At 48.6% G+C, this 15006-nt stretch overlaps 5 protein-coding genes across 5 annotated transcripts; 1 reads left to right on the forward strand and 4 right to left on the reverse strand.

Moving 5' to 3' along the window:
* Nucleotides 1-259: 259 nt before the first annotated feature.
* Nucleotides 260-1302, reverse strand: C8Q69DRAFT_210526 (hypothetical protein). Its single transcript, XM_028626179.1, has one exon. It carries the CDS (start codon nt 898-900, stop codon nt 355-357), a length of 546 nt encoding a protein of 181 aa, XP_028486592.1. The 5' UTR covers nt 901-1302; the 3' UTR covers nt 260-354.
* A 1059-nt stretch (nt 1303-2361) lies between these two features.
* C8Q69DRAFT_461793 (hypothetical protein) lies at nt 2362-3453 on the reverse strand (the record flags this gene model as incomplete). Its single annotated transcript, XM_028630273.1, has 1 exon — nt 2362-3453. A coding segment is annotated over exon 1 (284 nt), but the record flags the coding sequence as incomplete, so codon positions are not given.
* Nucleotides 3454-4140: 687 nt separating this feature from the next.
* On the reverse strand, nt 4141-6906 carry C8Q69DRAFT_400137 (hypothetical protein; the record flags this gene model as incomplete). The annotated part of the gene is made up of 2 exons (XM_028627882.1): nt 4141-4336; nt 4388-6906. 2 exons carry the CDS (start codon nt 6904-6906, stop codon nt 4141-4143), a joined length of 2715 nt encoding a protein of 904 aa, XP_028486594.1.
* A 1658-nt stretch (nt 6907-8564) lies between these two features.
* On the reverse strand, nt 8565-9505 carry C8Q69DRAFT_505827 (Alpha/Beta hydrolase protein; the record flags this gene model as incomplete). The annotated part of the gene is made up of 4 exons (XM_028632743.1): nt 8565-9178; nt 9239-9286; nt 9345-9415; nt 9477-9505. 4 exons carry the CDS (start codon nt 9503-9505, stop codon nt 8565-8567), a joined length of 762 nt encoding a protein of 253 aa, XP_028486595.1.
* A 4559-nt stretch (nt 9506-14064) lies between these two features.
* Nucleotides 14065-14556, forward strand: C8Q69DRAFT_210615 (hypothetical protein). The gene has a single exon (XM_028626181.1). It carries the CDS (start codon nt 14156-14158, stop codon nt 14492-14494), a length of 339 nt encoding a protein of 112 aa, XP_028486596.1. The 5' UTR covers nt 14065-14155; the 3' UTR covers nt 14495-14556.
* Nucleotides 14557-15006: the final 450 nt, after the last annotated feature.

Here is a 15006-nt window from a genome sequence, read left to right on the forward strand (position 1 = left end):
GGTTTTCCTGCCAGTTTTCGGGACCGCAGCCACCGTCATCTCTTTTTTTTTTTTCTGTTTCTTTTTTTATGGACTCGATTTGTTTAATTTTCCTTTTGGTTATTTTGAGTCTTGCGCCGTTACGTCGATGGAGCAGGAAAAAAAAGACTGGTCCATGGAATGAAGGCCAGAGCCACCTGCGTATGGAGTATGGTCCTTTGACACGGCCTCGTCTGGCTATTGGCAGAAGAAGGCTGTGGTGCCATCTGATCAGATGCTGATTATTTAGTTCGACGGACCGTCAGCGAGTCTTGAAAGGTGGGGAGCCTTCTCCAAGTGGTGCCTCATAGGGACTAGTACTGCTCACGATACCTGTCAATCCCTACTGCACTCGTAGAATTCTTCCCCCGGCTGCCTCGATCTGATTTGGTCAAGGGAAAAGCTCAGGTTCGCCCCAGTAACGTGTTTTGTTGGCGCGGAACTACCATCCCCTGCCAGTTGCCAAGAATAGCGTCTTTTCCCCGAATCCGGGTACTGCGATTGGGAACTCGAGCCGCAGATTTGCTTGACCTTAACCCTGGGTGCGCTAGTTTTGAATGGAGGGTCCCCTGCACTGTTTCGCGTGAGGCGTCGGTTTCCCCAGCTGGAGAGAAAAAGCATGGAGGTCTGATATGCTTCAACCTGCAGAAAATAGGATACTATAAAAATGGTATTTACCGGGGCCCAAACCCTCCCCCCCTGCCCCCTTTTCGAATCAAGGCAGGGGAGTATATTTCCAGACGAATGGGTCGACTGGGTCTCAGACTGTTGTCCGTCCCAAAAAAAAAGGAAATAATATATCAAAAATAAAAAAAAAATCCTACAGTTGCAAGACAGAACAGACAAAATGTGAGATAGATAGACCTCGATTATCCACTTCATGCATTTAGGCCCAAGATGTGATTTTCCTCGTCGCTGTGTATCATATGATAGTCAGGCACGATTACGGCGAAAACCGACGGTGTAATCGCCAGTCACAGAATGCCGACATGATCGAGATCCCGGTGTCCATGGTAAAGCCCGGAGCTGGGCAGGTCAATTCCCATCACCCAAGGACTCGTATCAGTAATAATAATAATGCGTTCGTCGGCATGACTTGCAGGCACGCCGTCATTTTTAGAAGATCTGCTCTATCCAAAGCAAAGAGGTGACCGGTGGGGGGCCGACGAGAAGGTTTAATTAAGGAGCAAGTCGTCAGTGTAGCGCACTGGTACTTGCGCTTCAGAAATCGATCGCAAGGGCTTGGCGTACGCCCTAGAGAGACTAACATCAGGATCACCGTTCTCCGACACTTGATCCGACCCTGCGATTGAGGGGATTGGCACTGCGATCTGAGCTTCTGAGGTTAGAACAGATCATGGATTCCAGCATCGTCCTGGAATCCTTCCGGATGCGGGCTAGTCTGTGGGGAGGGAACGTGTCAGCATCGTGGCTTTGACTTCCCAGGCCATGATCCATGCCAATAGGCGCCGCCGCCAGTACCAGTAACAGAGCCGTGAGTCTCCTCTGGCTGGTCCATGGCTCTCCCTCCCAGCATCGCACGTCAGGACGCCCCATACGGGCTGCCCCTTTTTATCCAGAGCAGGTCCCCGCCGAAGATCTTGCCCGTGCGCGGCGGGGGCCATGGACGAGACTGATTGTAAATGTGACCGTTCGCCGCCCAGTGTGCTCGTCTAAATAAACCCTATGTCCGTTATTAATATTGTATCAATACGCACTCGTCAAGGGATGCTGGAAACCAAAGCGAATTGCGATGGGTCGTTATTCGGTGAATTATCTGATTGGACCGCGACCAGGAGAGCGACGGTGACGATCACTGGAAACCAATCTTCACGGTCCGACGGATGGCAGATGAAGAGATGTCAGCCCTGTTCGAGGGGTCATCACCGACTCGAGGGGCCGTTTTGATGCACAGATCCGGGAACTAAAAGAAGATCCCAGAAAGTGTAGTATAGTATGCTCATGATTGATGATTGATGATTTGTTATTGATAAGTACATAGTACATAGATCCATCGATAGTTGACTTTGATGATGAATGAATGGATGGATGGATGGAAACCCAGTTGCACACAGTGATGGGTTGGTTTAACTGACCTGGGGAGAGAGACAAGCTCAGCGCGAGGAAGTTTCACTTTCACTCGGACGACGGGCGGCGATCGGAGATTACGTCAGCATCATCCACGGGCGCCAAGAATCTCCGATCGCGGGCGGCGTTCTGAGGCTAGTCCAGATCGGGCTAGCTAGCCGAGGCCCTTCAGACCCTAGTCCCGTGAGCGCAAGAGCCACAGCAGAAGATCGTCGTTTTGCGTTCCTCCGTTCTCGCGATGAATGCCATTAGGCTATTTATTTAGTATTATTATCATTATTATTTTGATGAATCTCCCAGAGTCCCAGCTCTCGTCGTCACCGCCACTGCTCTGGCGCGCCCTGGGCTTGCAGCAGCCACAGCGTGTGCGCCATTTGCCTTCTTCGAAGTTGAGCGCCTTCGGGTGTGCAAAACCTTAATGTCCCTCCGTTGACGCCGGCGACATGGATACCAGAAGCTTGTAGCCTATGATTGTTCGGATAGGGACCCAATCCCAGTAATGTATGTAGTCCAAGTCCCAGTGGAACGATTCCAGAAGGTCATCACTCGTTCCCCAGAACCGCAGAGTCTACTACGTACTTAATCAGTTAAGAGTATCCCCTGGGTCCCAGAAGAAGCCCTTTTGATTATTCCTTGGCACCACGCGGTGATCAGGGGGGAAAGAAACGCCGGAAAACAAGAGACGCGGTAATATTCCGGCAGATTATCTGCGGAGCAACTAGGGAAAACCAACAGAAAGAGAATAATAATAATAACAATAAGACCTACTCCGGAGATTGTAGTAGTAATAATAATCATCATAATAATACTTTTAAAATAGACAACGGTCCACAGCCAGTGGGCGAGACCGTGACCCAGGAAGGACATGGCCCTAGGGCCCTGCAGCGGCACGCACGTGCCATGTTCATTTCAACAAGTTCGTTTTAGTTGCGCTGGGCCTGCAGTTGGCCAGTCAGAATTTAGGCAAAACGCAAAGCCAACCAAAAGGAAAGCCGAGGGACCCCGGAGCGTGTTGGAAAGGTAAATCATAACAGGTATAGATAGGTAGATAGTGGTATACTGGTATAGTAGATAGTATCATCGAGATTGTTTGGAGATTGCCCCTTTCGCGCCCATGTCGCCTAACCTAGCATGGGCGGATGAATGTGCTCCCTTTCTCTCTCCCCTGGCCCGCCAAAGGTATTCATCTCCGACAAGCTTCTGCAAGGCCGCGCGGCAGTGCCCCTGGCGGCCAATAACAAGGCGGTCGCAGGTAACGCCGCCGACGTACTGCGCGCTGGTGGTGCGGCTGATCCGCCACATTTGCCTCACCGCGTTGGGCTGGAGAGAGAGAGAGAGAGAGAGAGAGAGAGAGGTAGTAGTAGTACTGTTATTGTTAATTCTTCTCATCTTGATTTCTTGATACATGGTTTCATTAATCTCCGCGGCGCTTGCTTGGTTCATGCGGTCATATCTGATCTCTGCACAGTGCAGGGCCAAGAAGCCTCTTGCGCCGTACCTTCCCTTTTCCGGCGCTTCATCCATCGCGATTTCCCTTCTGTCCATAACTGACGCACTCGGAGACATCCTGTCGCATACTTCGCGTAAGCATGTAGCTATAAGGAGGTGGCGATGCTGGTCTGTTTGCTCATCGGTGTCTCCGGTTCCCCCCTTTCTGTGCAGTGTGAGGAATTCTGTACTCCCGTAGTCATATCATTTCCGTCAAGGCGTCCCGTGCAGAAGTCCCATCCTCGTTTTCTTTGTAGAATGGCATTGTCGTGGAAAACCAGTAGTTATCTCCCGCCCAAACACAGATACTCTTTATGGTACTATGCATCACGGCACTTCATGAACTCGATGTTGCTGTCAACAAACAAACAGCTTGCTCAAGGATGTATCTGTAACTAACCAGCGGACTTCGCCATGTGGAAGCCTTAGAGAAACTGGTGTCCTGGATAGCCACAGCCCCCTTTGATATGGATAGATGATGATGGTTGCAATGACCGCCAGTATTCAACAACCCTCTCGTACATTGTGATATCAGATATCATCAACTCAATCTCCGACACGGATCACAATCCCAACATCTACCGCTCTGGCCTCTCTGATGCTGCATGCGAGACATGTTCTTCCCACCCGGCTTATCACCGCGCTGGTCCCGACAGAAGCACACCATGCCCGTGCGAAAGCCTCCCGATCCTTCTCGCCCCGCGCATCCAAGATCCATGTCTCTGAAAAGGGTGACTCAGAGCTCTTATTCTTGATGTTGTTGTTTTTGTTTTTGTTGTTGCTATAACGCGACGGAAGCGCGGATGCGCCAATATCAGCAAGGGATCTTAGAGGGATATACCGATACGGATAAGACATGTGAAGCGGATGACCAGGAAGCCGGTCTGCTGTTGCATGTTCAGATCTCCCACTAGTTGGCTTGGGCTGCTGGATGGTGGTCTTGTCCGGGGACGGGTTGCGGCTGTTGGTCGCGTATCCGTGTGGTGGCAGACATGCATAAGAGGAGATAAAATGGGTATTGTAGGTCAATGGAAACGACAGGATGGTCGCTTTAGAAGCTGCCACGTCCATCAAGCGGAAGGCGACATATGCCTTTTTGGCGACCGTGATACCGTTCTGCATGGTCTCCTGTTCAGTTTTTCTAGATAGGAATAAGCCCTCGAGCGTTATCGCTGTCGTGTCCGTGACGGGTTGGTCCACAGGCAACGAGAATGTATCACTGGAAAGGGCACCGATTCCAAGAGGTGTAGATTGTAGCGCCAGCTGGGTTCCGTGTTGAATGCGCGGTTTCCGTGACTTCTGCGGCACCTCTCTCGTCTCGACTTCGAGCCATGTATCTCCAAGAAGTTCTCCTGTGTGCACGTCGCGAGGGACAACATGGCTTTTTATCCAACCCATGCAACCTGTAGTCTTGTCCAAGCAAGAGAGCACTCTTCCAACGACTGACATTTTGCTCCACCAGCTTCTATCATCATACACAAATCCACCGTACAGATTTGCAAGTGGTCCAAGTGCCTTCATGGCTTTGGGGTCATTTTCAAGGACCGTCGCTATCAGAAAGTGACCGATTGCTTCGCCTGGAAGAACTAAACCAGACAGCCACGTACGGGACATCCAACCGCCTACGTCACGTTCGTAGGAGCCGTCTTTGCCGACATTCTGAGGCCACTGCAGTAGGAGTAAACGCCGTGACTGGCTTTTGCGGTACATTTCGTTCTTGTCCAATGTCTGAACATACCTTTCCGGGAATGTGTTATGGACTGGTGATGCGTAGATGCTAGCAGTATCCGTGGAGCTGTCCCCAGATTTGAATTTGGAGCTCAGCTTCTCCTTCAACTCATCGGCTCCAGGCCATTCGATGCTCTGTGCAAAGATAAAAAGGCCCTGCAATTGCTTTTCTGGATGGCGAGGGACCAGAACATAGTCCCATGCCGACTCTGGATCAGCACTGGTGACCAGAGCGTCTCGGTGCTTATGACTACCGATTCTTGACAGGAGACCATGCCTACCAGCTGGTCTGTCCTGCGGAGGGACCTGCCCCTCTTCGTGGTGTGCTGGAAAATGCTGATAGTGTTGTACATCCACGTTATCGAAGAATCGGCGCACCAGAATGAGATCCCAGTCCACCTTGCCAGAACGCAGTTTATCAAATCGCTCAATATCCTGTATGGTGAGTATGATATCCTTTGACTCCTCAAGTATACCCACTCGAACAACAGCATCAACGCGTATCAGTAATTCCGCTGCTAGCAACATCTGTAGTAAGAACCACTTTCTATCAAGACCACGCTCACTAAAAACCCTGTAATGATCAGGAGGGCAGTCTTTCGTACCCAGGAAATCTCCGTCCGGATGAGGCGGCATTTCCCAGAGAATTTGACCAATGCGCATACGCCACTCCGTCAGACTGAAGTCGAACCAAGCTCCTTTGGTAGCCAGTACTTCGGTCAAGACTTCGATCTGGGTTTTCAGACTGTGACGATCCAAGTGTTCGAATGTCCTCGTCGGGGGATAGAGAAATTTGGTAAATAGATTGTCGTACAGTGTGCGTGTAGATTGCCTGTCCAGCACAGTTTTCGCACTTCTTTCCACAAGGATCTCGTGACGTATTCTACTCAATTCCTGAAGTCGATTGACCACGGATTCAATGGTGAAATCCCGAACCCCGATACGCTTCCATCCAGGAGGTCCTTCCATGAGTAGCTTGTGACGGTCGTGGACTATATCGTTGTTGCATTCTGAGTAAGGACTGCTGAGATGCTCCATAATGTGGAATGCTTCAGAGACCGGCAAGGCAGCAAGTCTCTGAAAATCATTGCCTTTTGGCACAGGCGGTCCTTTGTATTTTTTATTATCGGCAACGGGCAGCTCGAGGAAATGACGAAACCCCACAGAACCCGGTTCCTTGCCGTTCATGGATATCATGTTTGGAAATTCGAAGACGCCTACGTCAAAAGAAGCCCGTCTTATTACATCGCTGTTTCTCCGGTCAGTTTTCCACATCATGGTGTGCCCCTTCTTAGACCATTCATCTGGCACTGGGAGATGGGCATGTAATGTCGACAGCGTAAAGGACGGGTGCATCAGTGGTTGCGTATCCCACAGATCTTGAATCATAGTGACATGCAAATCCCATGGGAAAAGCACCTGCGGGTACCAATAATCGTTCCTTCCCTTCTCAAGAATGAAGTGCGGCGCCCCAGAGAAGAAGTGTTTGAGATCCCACTTAGTGAGATGAGAAATGTTGTGAGGATGTTTGTGAGAATGCCCTGATTGATCACCCTTTGGCTTTTCCGTCGTGTTCAGGGCCATTTCCATAGCATCATGTATATTCGTAGGCTGCTTCGGCTCTCCCATGAATGAAGGTGGGCTGGATGACAGAGGTGACGGGGAAGCATCACTATCGCGATGATTGTCAGATTCATCCTTTGGGATCTGGATATCCACGGCTAGAGGTGCATCATTGTGCTCCTGGACGCAGGTTAGTAAAGGTCCGTTCAGGAACCTCAGACGGCCTGGAATTTGCACCAGCAGCAAATGTATAGCTGCAGAAAGATATACGTACAGCATTTTCTTTTGCCTTCAGAGAATGTGACGAGGTTGTCTCCGTGCTACCACCACTCCCACCAGTGCCACTGCGCAACCGGCTCAATAATGACATGCGTACCGGCGAGACGTCCTCAGGCGACCTCGACCCTTCCATGTGTGAAAGCCGCTTCATGGAGCCCGGTCTCCCTGTCTCATTTTCCGATGAATCAGACGCAGGAGGCCGTATTATTGGCAACTTATTCACTCCTTGGAACAGAGGCATTTTGTATGAATACCCACGCCCACTTCCCCTAACCACTTCCTATTTAGAACGTCGAGCTTATCTCAGAGCGACTGTTTTCAACAATCTAGTTTTGTCCCCCGGATCAGCGACAGATCTGCATGTGACATATGAGATGCAAGCAATTGGCAGTCGAAACCTAACCTCGTTTCCTAGTTGGAGAACCAAGCAAGGCGGGGTACGTAGTCCTCAAAAACGCCTGCAACTGAGAATCAAGACACAAGAAGATGTATGTACTTACTCATCAGAAGGGGAATATAGGTGATAGAGGGAATCCTAGTGGCAAGGCCTCAAGCTGCCTCAGGGTTCGAAATTGTCAAAAGAAGTTGGGTGAGTAAAATGGTTGAGCGCGACCACGACCATCATATGAGCAGCAAGCAGGGCCATGGAGCGGAGCGCAGCTTCTAGAACTGCGGCCGGCCGGAGTCTGGGAGTTTTGTGCAAGCCCGTACGTAGCTGCACTTGGTTGCCGACCGTCCGTCGGATCTGTATACATCTAGCTAGCAACATTCTTTGTCACTACTAGATGACCCGTGCCACGGGGATGCCAACAGGTTTATCGAACATGGTCGGTTTCGGCCTTGGGGCGGCCTGACGTTTGCCAAGTCTCCAATGGAAAACAACATGACAGCCGGATCCGTGCCGAGATTTCCGAGAGCATCATCAAGCATCCCGATCGAAAGAAAACCCTCCTGATTGCCCTTGTTATTGTTTGGTATATGGTATTCAGGCACGCAGGGTTGGGTAACTGGAGGTTGGAATTAACAACATCGGTTCTCCGCGCGGATAGGGCTGTTCGGATCCTCTTACTGTGGGGTTCTGAACTGGAGATCTCGGAGGCGCCGGATGTAGGATGTTGTTTCTACTGAGCAGGCTTGTTATAGGGATTCTCTTTGATAAGGGGAAACCCTTCACTAGTTATTCACAGATCTATGCTTATATGAACATGTATGCCATGCAATTGTCTGCTCATATGTAGTTCTTTCTGCTATTTGACTAACAAACTAGTTGCGGAAATTGCATGCCATTCAAATCAATGACTTTAGGTGGCGCGGTGTCTCCGGAGTTCTTGATCATGACATTGAATTGATCAGTCCTATCTTCATGAAGCGTCTTGCAACACGATACTGCAGGGATTTGCCTACAGGTGCTCGTGGAAGAAGCTCAGAACGGTCTTGTAACCCCTCTCATACTCCTTCACGACTTCCGGGTCCTGAAGGTTAGAACGAGCAGCCATCCAGCCGTGGATTTGAGTGGGGAAAGTATCGACAAGTTTGGGAACAGTCAAGTTCTCCTTGTAGGCCTTGACATCGTCGACAGGCTCGTCCTTCGATGCCAGCAACGCCATCGGCACCTTTACCTGCTTCGCGTCGTTCGGGTCTACCATGGCCGGGTGGGCCTGTGCTGCAGCCTTGAACAGCTTCTCATCCTTGCCTGCTGTCAGACTCGCGATCTTTCCTCCCCAGCAGAAACCCAGAATACCCCAGGATTCGAACTTGCCGCCGCTGGGGGCCAGCTTGTTAGCCTCCGCTACAATTTCAGGGATCTTAGAGAGTATCTTCGGAGGAGCAGCCTTGGTGGAGAAGAACTCTCCCAGTTTCTGCTTGTGTTCTTCAGTCTGCGGGGGGTACCACGAGATGTCCGCAGGGCTACCCTCAAAGAAGTCAGGGATGAACACCCTGTACTTCTTCTCTGCGTCGGAGTTGGCGAGTATATCGGCTCCCTGGAGAGTCTGTTCGAAGAAGCCAAAGATATCTACAACGCGAAGAAGGCAATTAGCAAATTCCAATCGCTATTATCAAAAGCACGACTTACCGTAGATCACCAAGATGGCCTTGGAAGCAGACTCGGGGCCAGTCACGTCTGTTTCAGTTAACAATGGAGCTGTCCAACGAACGTCACTAGAAGAGATACAACTTACATGTCTTCAAGCCAGCGATGGTCTTGTACTCTCCCTTGGGGCTGTAACCCTTGGTGACAACGGGCGGGATGCTGCGATGCAGCGGGAAAGGTCAGCACACTGTTCACCGTGGTCCACGGAAGGGTGACCTACGAGCAGCAGGCCTTACTGATGTTCGACATGGCTGCGGAACTACAATGGATAGATCTGAATGTGCTAGCGTGGTACGGTTTCAACGCGGTCGCAAGATGCGGTCTTCTGAGGGGGGTAGTTAGAAACTGTTGGTATCTCATGGGAAACGAAGACAGATAAGAAGCGCACGAACAGTCTTGCTCCTAGTCTAATTATTATTAATTAAGAGGAGAGGGCTTTGATCTGTTTCTCAGGACTAACAGTCTAAGTCTGTTTCTCTCGCTTTCAAGTCGACCGCGTAACTAGTTAATCAACAGGTGCCAAAGCACAGCAACCCCGCCAGCACGACGTCATCTCGGCGACATCGGCAACGCGAGAGACGATCGAACTTCCGCTCTCCCTCAATGGAAACAATCGACATTCTTCCTCTATCATAACTAATCATAACTAATCATTGTAAATAGCCGTTCATGTGAATTGATACCCATGGTGATGTGGGCCGGATAAACGGTGGATAAATGATTACGGAGCACCACAGAACCGTTATAATATCGGTCTATTCAGTGTTCGGATCGCGTCTATATTAGCCAATTTCCACTTGGTATTCAAAATCGAGATCCAAAAGTCCTTTTTATGATGATTGAAGTCTACGTTTGAACTAATTTCTCAAACAGTTATGCAAACAATTATTCAACAGAGCTTATGTTGCATAATTGGTCCTTTTCAAGCAGTGGAAGGCCCCAATAGGCATATAGAGGACCTTGGGAGAATCTAGTTCAGTTTCCAGTACCTACTTGACGGTCCAATAGCACAACTTAAGTTCCATAAATCTCCTATTGGGCAGTAGGACAGTTGCTATTTGGCCGAAGCTCTATAGATTATAGTTGGGTCCTTTTTGTTTCTGTTCTAGTCTGAAAAATGATAGAAATATCTATAAACCACGTCGTTAACTATACACAGTGAAAAGAAAAGAACTAGGTTTATCTTTGACAAACAAATTGGAATAACGATTAATGGACCTGAAGTTATTGTCGGAGCCTGCCTACAGGTAGATCTCCTGTTGGGTTTCTCCCACGCCTTTCTAGCTCCACCCACAGAGATAATCACGCTGAGCTAGTTGCTAGAGAATTCAAGCTCAGCGAGCTTCGCTCCAGAGTGATTAAGACTAGGACCTTTTCCTTCTCTGTCTTGCCCAGAACTTTTCGCTTCTGTTATTGCAGACCTCATGCTATATCTGCCAATCTGAAATTTTCTCTATTCAACGTTTTGCACTTCTGACACTACGAAGGAGAGAGCTCTTGTATTTACAGGAGAACATGCGATATTCACTGATTCAGTATACCTGTATTTTTCGTCATAATCATCTATCGCATCGATTGCATTGCCAGGGATATTGGATAGAATCTCTAATCTTGTCTAGATAGGAGCTTGTGAGATTTCTTTAAGTCTCAGCAGCACAATACTCTTCCTAGGTCTGGGATAGATGAGACTGGGCTTTTCAAGGTATGTCATAAAAAGCATAATTAAACACATGGTGCGCTGGATTTCCCCGCGGATACGGCTACAATGTTACTCTGCTGTCAAGTCTTTTTTATAACTTTCATTCAACGAACGGTTGTATAGAGAATCTATACCAGGACAGGGCCAGATTGAATAATCTAATATCTATACTTTACTGTAGGTTGATGACGACTTGAAGATGATTTAAGGTCTCTCCGCCTGTTTGTCGAGTCAAATCATACCTACTGCTCTTGCTGCGTATAGAGCAATTCCTTGTTCCACTACAGCCTTCAATGCGGGATAGAAGTTACAATCTTATCACTTTGCTTCTTGTATATGATAGGAGATACTATATTGTCAAGGTTTTTGGTTCATAATTAGAAAGTCATTGGAACGTTTACAGGAACGTGCATTGATGAATCTCGGCTTTACCCGATTTCATAATTGTCAAAAGCGTATTTCACTTCTTAATCCATAGGGCAACCTGGTGTCTATAGATTTATAGTTTCTGTCCGAGACAGAGATCCGCGAAAAGACGTTTCTGAGGACTCATGGCATGCTAGGTTCCAAGGGAAAGAGAGAAGGTAACTTATGAAAACTAAATAGGCTCTCTGATGGTGATACGTGACATGTTATGTGGTAGAGTGGATTGGCATCAATGGACCGTCTATTAGATTCCCTCCACGGCTTTGAATAGATGTTTCACAGTGAGATTTACTCAGAAGATATATCACCAGAGACTGACCTTTCAAGAGGTTATAGCGATCTAGAATAATATTCTCGCTCATTATCTGATTCATATGCTCTTACCTACATTCTAGGGGATAAGGCAGAGAAATTATCAGTGCAGGCCTATGGATTTGTGACTTACAGAATCTTATGATCCACCGGATCGTTCATATATACAGCTTTCCATAAGGACAGTATATGCCAGTGAGTTTCAATGACTCCGTTTACTTTAGAGAAACTATAGATTCCAGAAGATCTGATATACATCATCATATTCCTTAGAAAAATAGCCGTCTTTACTTAACGTCTTTCTGTGATAGATGCTCAAATATGGATACAAGAAGACGCTCCAGTTCCCAATACACAGGCCTGTTTCTACGGCTTGGATATACTATACATATATCTACTAGCTAGTACGCTGACAGTTACCATTTTATGGTCAGGATCAGACGAAATAGATAGCAAGTGCATGAAAACCACGTGTTCCTTTGTGTTATATGAACCAGAGTTCTCAGTGAAAACGCTAATATAACATCATTTCTATTGCAGAAATAGAGCCTCATACCCCGTACACCTCTCGTCATCACCTCCAATAATGAACGAGTAAAGGACGAGGCGGTGGTTGGCCTGGCGCGGGGAAATAATCCAGGAAGTAGAGGCACGTGGTCTGTGCTCGATCCTCTCTAGAAGGTCACCTGATTCTCTTGGATGGAATCGCCTCCCATCCGATCTCAGCTTTCGAGTGCCTCTCCATGGTTCCACCGACACTCTAAGTCTTCCTGCTATCCCCAGTACGGAGTACTCTACGCCGTACGCAGTCTAGAGTATGTATGGTATCTCATGGTGGGTCAGCCCACTAACGCTGACAGTTTTAGGGGCCTTTCTTACAGCAGACTAGAGCGAAATACCTGGGTACCTGAACCGAGACTTGGTGGTCTCGACCAGTCCGGAAACGACCTAACGTGCGCTTTGAAGTCCTCTAATTAAAGGCAGACTTTGGATTAGGTGATTCTGACAGATAGCCTCGCTTGAAAGTCGCATACGCATAATTTTGGGCGACCAGGGTTCCCATAAACCGAGTCCAGGTATCGGGGGAACCATCAAAGGCTCCGGAGCCAGGCTTTCGCGGGTTCTTCGGTTCCTGAGACGGATCACAATCTATCGAGGTCTCGGTACCCCTGAAGCAGAAAGTGGGATTCTGCAGGATATCTTCGAACAAAACAAAAGAATAATAATCTGATTCTGACTAGGGGGTCTTAATAGATCTGGTTCTGGCTTGTCACATTCCGCTGCATGTTCAGCCGAAACTTTACGCATGACATGAGCAAATCGGGTTTCGCCCCCAGACGATTCGTTCGTATGCTATTATTTGATGATCCGGTGATTGCTCTTCCAGAGTTAGGAAGACTGTGTTTTGCGAAAGATGTATTCATCACTGCTAAACTCTATGACTCTATCGGGTCTCCATGCTCAGCTCACTTTCCTGGAAGAAGCACTGGAGATATCGAAATTTGACGAGATCAAGTACTATCGGAGAATTTATGGCTCAAGAATCTGTCAGTCATTCATTCATTCAGCATGTAAGACGGTCAATCGGGTCAGCAGCATGATTTGCCGGCAAATCCTTCAGCGCACAACTACCTGTGCTTTATGCGAGAGCTTTGCGCTAGCACAACCCCAAGCAGTGCTACCGGTTTTGAAGCACCCATTCAACCATGGGGCTCTCGTTATTATTATTTACGGCTTTTTCAGGATCCTGAATGGGGATGGGCCGAAAACCCTGGTTGGCCCAACTAACCTTTACGGAGTACGTCTGCACTGACCTACGGATTAGACCTGATCTGGAGCTCTGCGTTGTTGTTCTCGTTCAGAAGCCTAGTAAAATTACCCTCTTACCGCTTTCTGCAGCAGAATCGACGACATTATCACTCTTTTCCCTATTATTGTCCTCGATAAAGCAGATTCTGCCTCGCGCTAGCAACGAAAGTACCCGATGCTTGATTGTTGGGGTTGAGCCCCGAGACTAGGCTCTGGAAGCACGCGCTTGCAGGTAGAGGTCCGCGCGACCGTGATTAACACAGGAATCAACGATCTGATGCGCATTGGATACCATCGATTATGGTGGCTCTATGCAATTCAGATATATGCATATCGATCGTGGACGCCAAGCCTTGTCAGCATTGACGCCCAGGTTGCTCAGAAGTGGAACGTCCCTGCAGAGTGGAAGCTCGTCGCACAGCTTGTCTTTGGCAAGCCTGAGCGTGAGCGGCCAGCGACTGATAGCACTTAGCTATCTCAGATTGACCAAGGAGAGCGCTTTGAACACAGACTCGCAGCATGCGACCGCTTCCGGGCAAAAAAGCATGAGAATACACTCGTGGGGCAAATAATAATGATGACATGTCCGCGTGAGCTTATAGGATATTAGGCCTCCCTGCCTGATATGGAAAGGTGAGACTGTTTAACTAATAATGAACAGAAAACCCAAAACTAAAAGCATAGTCGCTCTTATAGATTGCATTCTCTGTCCCACTGTTGGCGCTAAAATACTGGCGCTTTCGACCACATGGCGCGGAACAGGCAAGTCTGGTGTTGATGATAGGCACCCGAGCCCCTCGCATATGCTGTACTACACGAGTCGTCAGAGATGGAGATCGCTGTGCGGGAAGTTTGGTGCAAGCGAATGTCCCAATATAAACGCGATATACCCTTTGACTCTTTGTCGAGATGCAAAATATCTCAGAATACAATTCTGCCAATGTTGTAGCATAGGTAAGGTTAATGAGGTCAAGTGTGCGCCAGTTCCTTGATTGATTTCTCAGCAAAGTATAGAGAAGGACTAGCAGCGACACCGTTTCTATGGATTCTCAAGCGCCGCTATCCAGCGCATCGTCAGATTTGCTGTCATCTGCGGCACCACTCATATCTCGCAACCTAGAATGACAAGTTGAACTTAATCCCCAATACCGACAGACTGGCGCGGAGATGCCCGGTGACTCTGCGGCTTGCTGCTGTGCCTTTCTCCTGGGATAAGCCAGTAGCAGCCACCCGTGATGACCCTGTCATTAGCGGACCATGGGCCGCTGAGACACCATGCAAACTGCAAAGAACAGCGGTGCGGATCCTGCTCTCCCCAACTCCCACCGGTTCCTCGGATGGACGCTCTTGATTAGCGCTCTGCGTCGAGCGCATGGTTGGCAGGGATATCCCGGCGCTCCGTACGAAGGACTGAGATCAGTCGAAGTCACTGCTATTGTGGGTTTGCCTTGGTTCGAAGGAAACACACAATAATAATAACCGCAGCAAGACCAGTGTTTTTAAT

Source organism: Paecilomyces variotii (genome assembly GCF_004022145.1).
Source record: "Paecilomyces variotii strain CBS 101075 chromosome Unknown C8Q69scaffold_3, whole genome shotgun sequence".
Taxonomy (NCBI): Eukaryota; Fungi; Ascomycota; class Eurotiomycetes; order Eurotiales; family Thermoascaceae; genus Paecilomyces; species Paecilomyces variotii.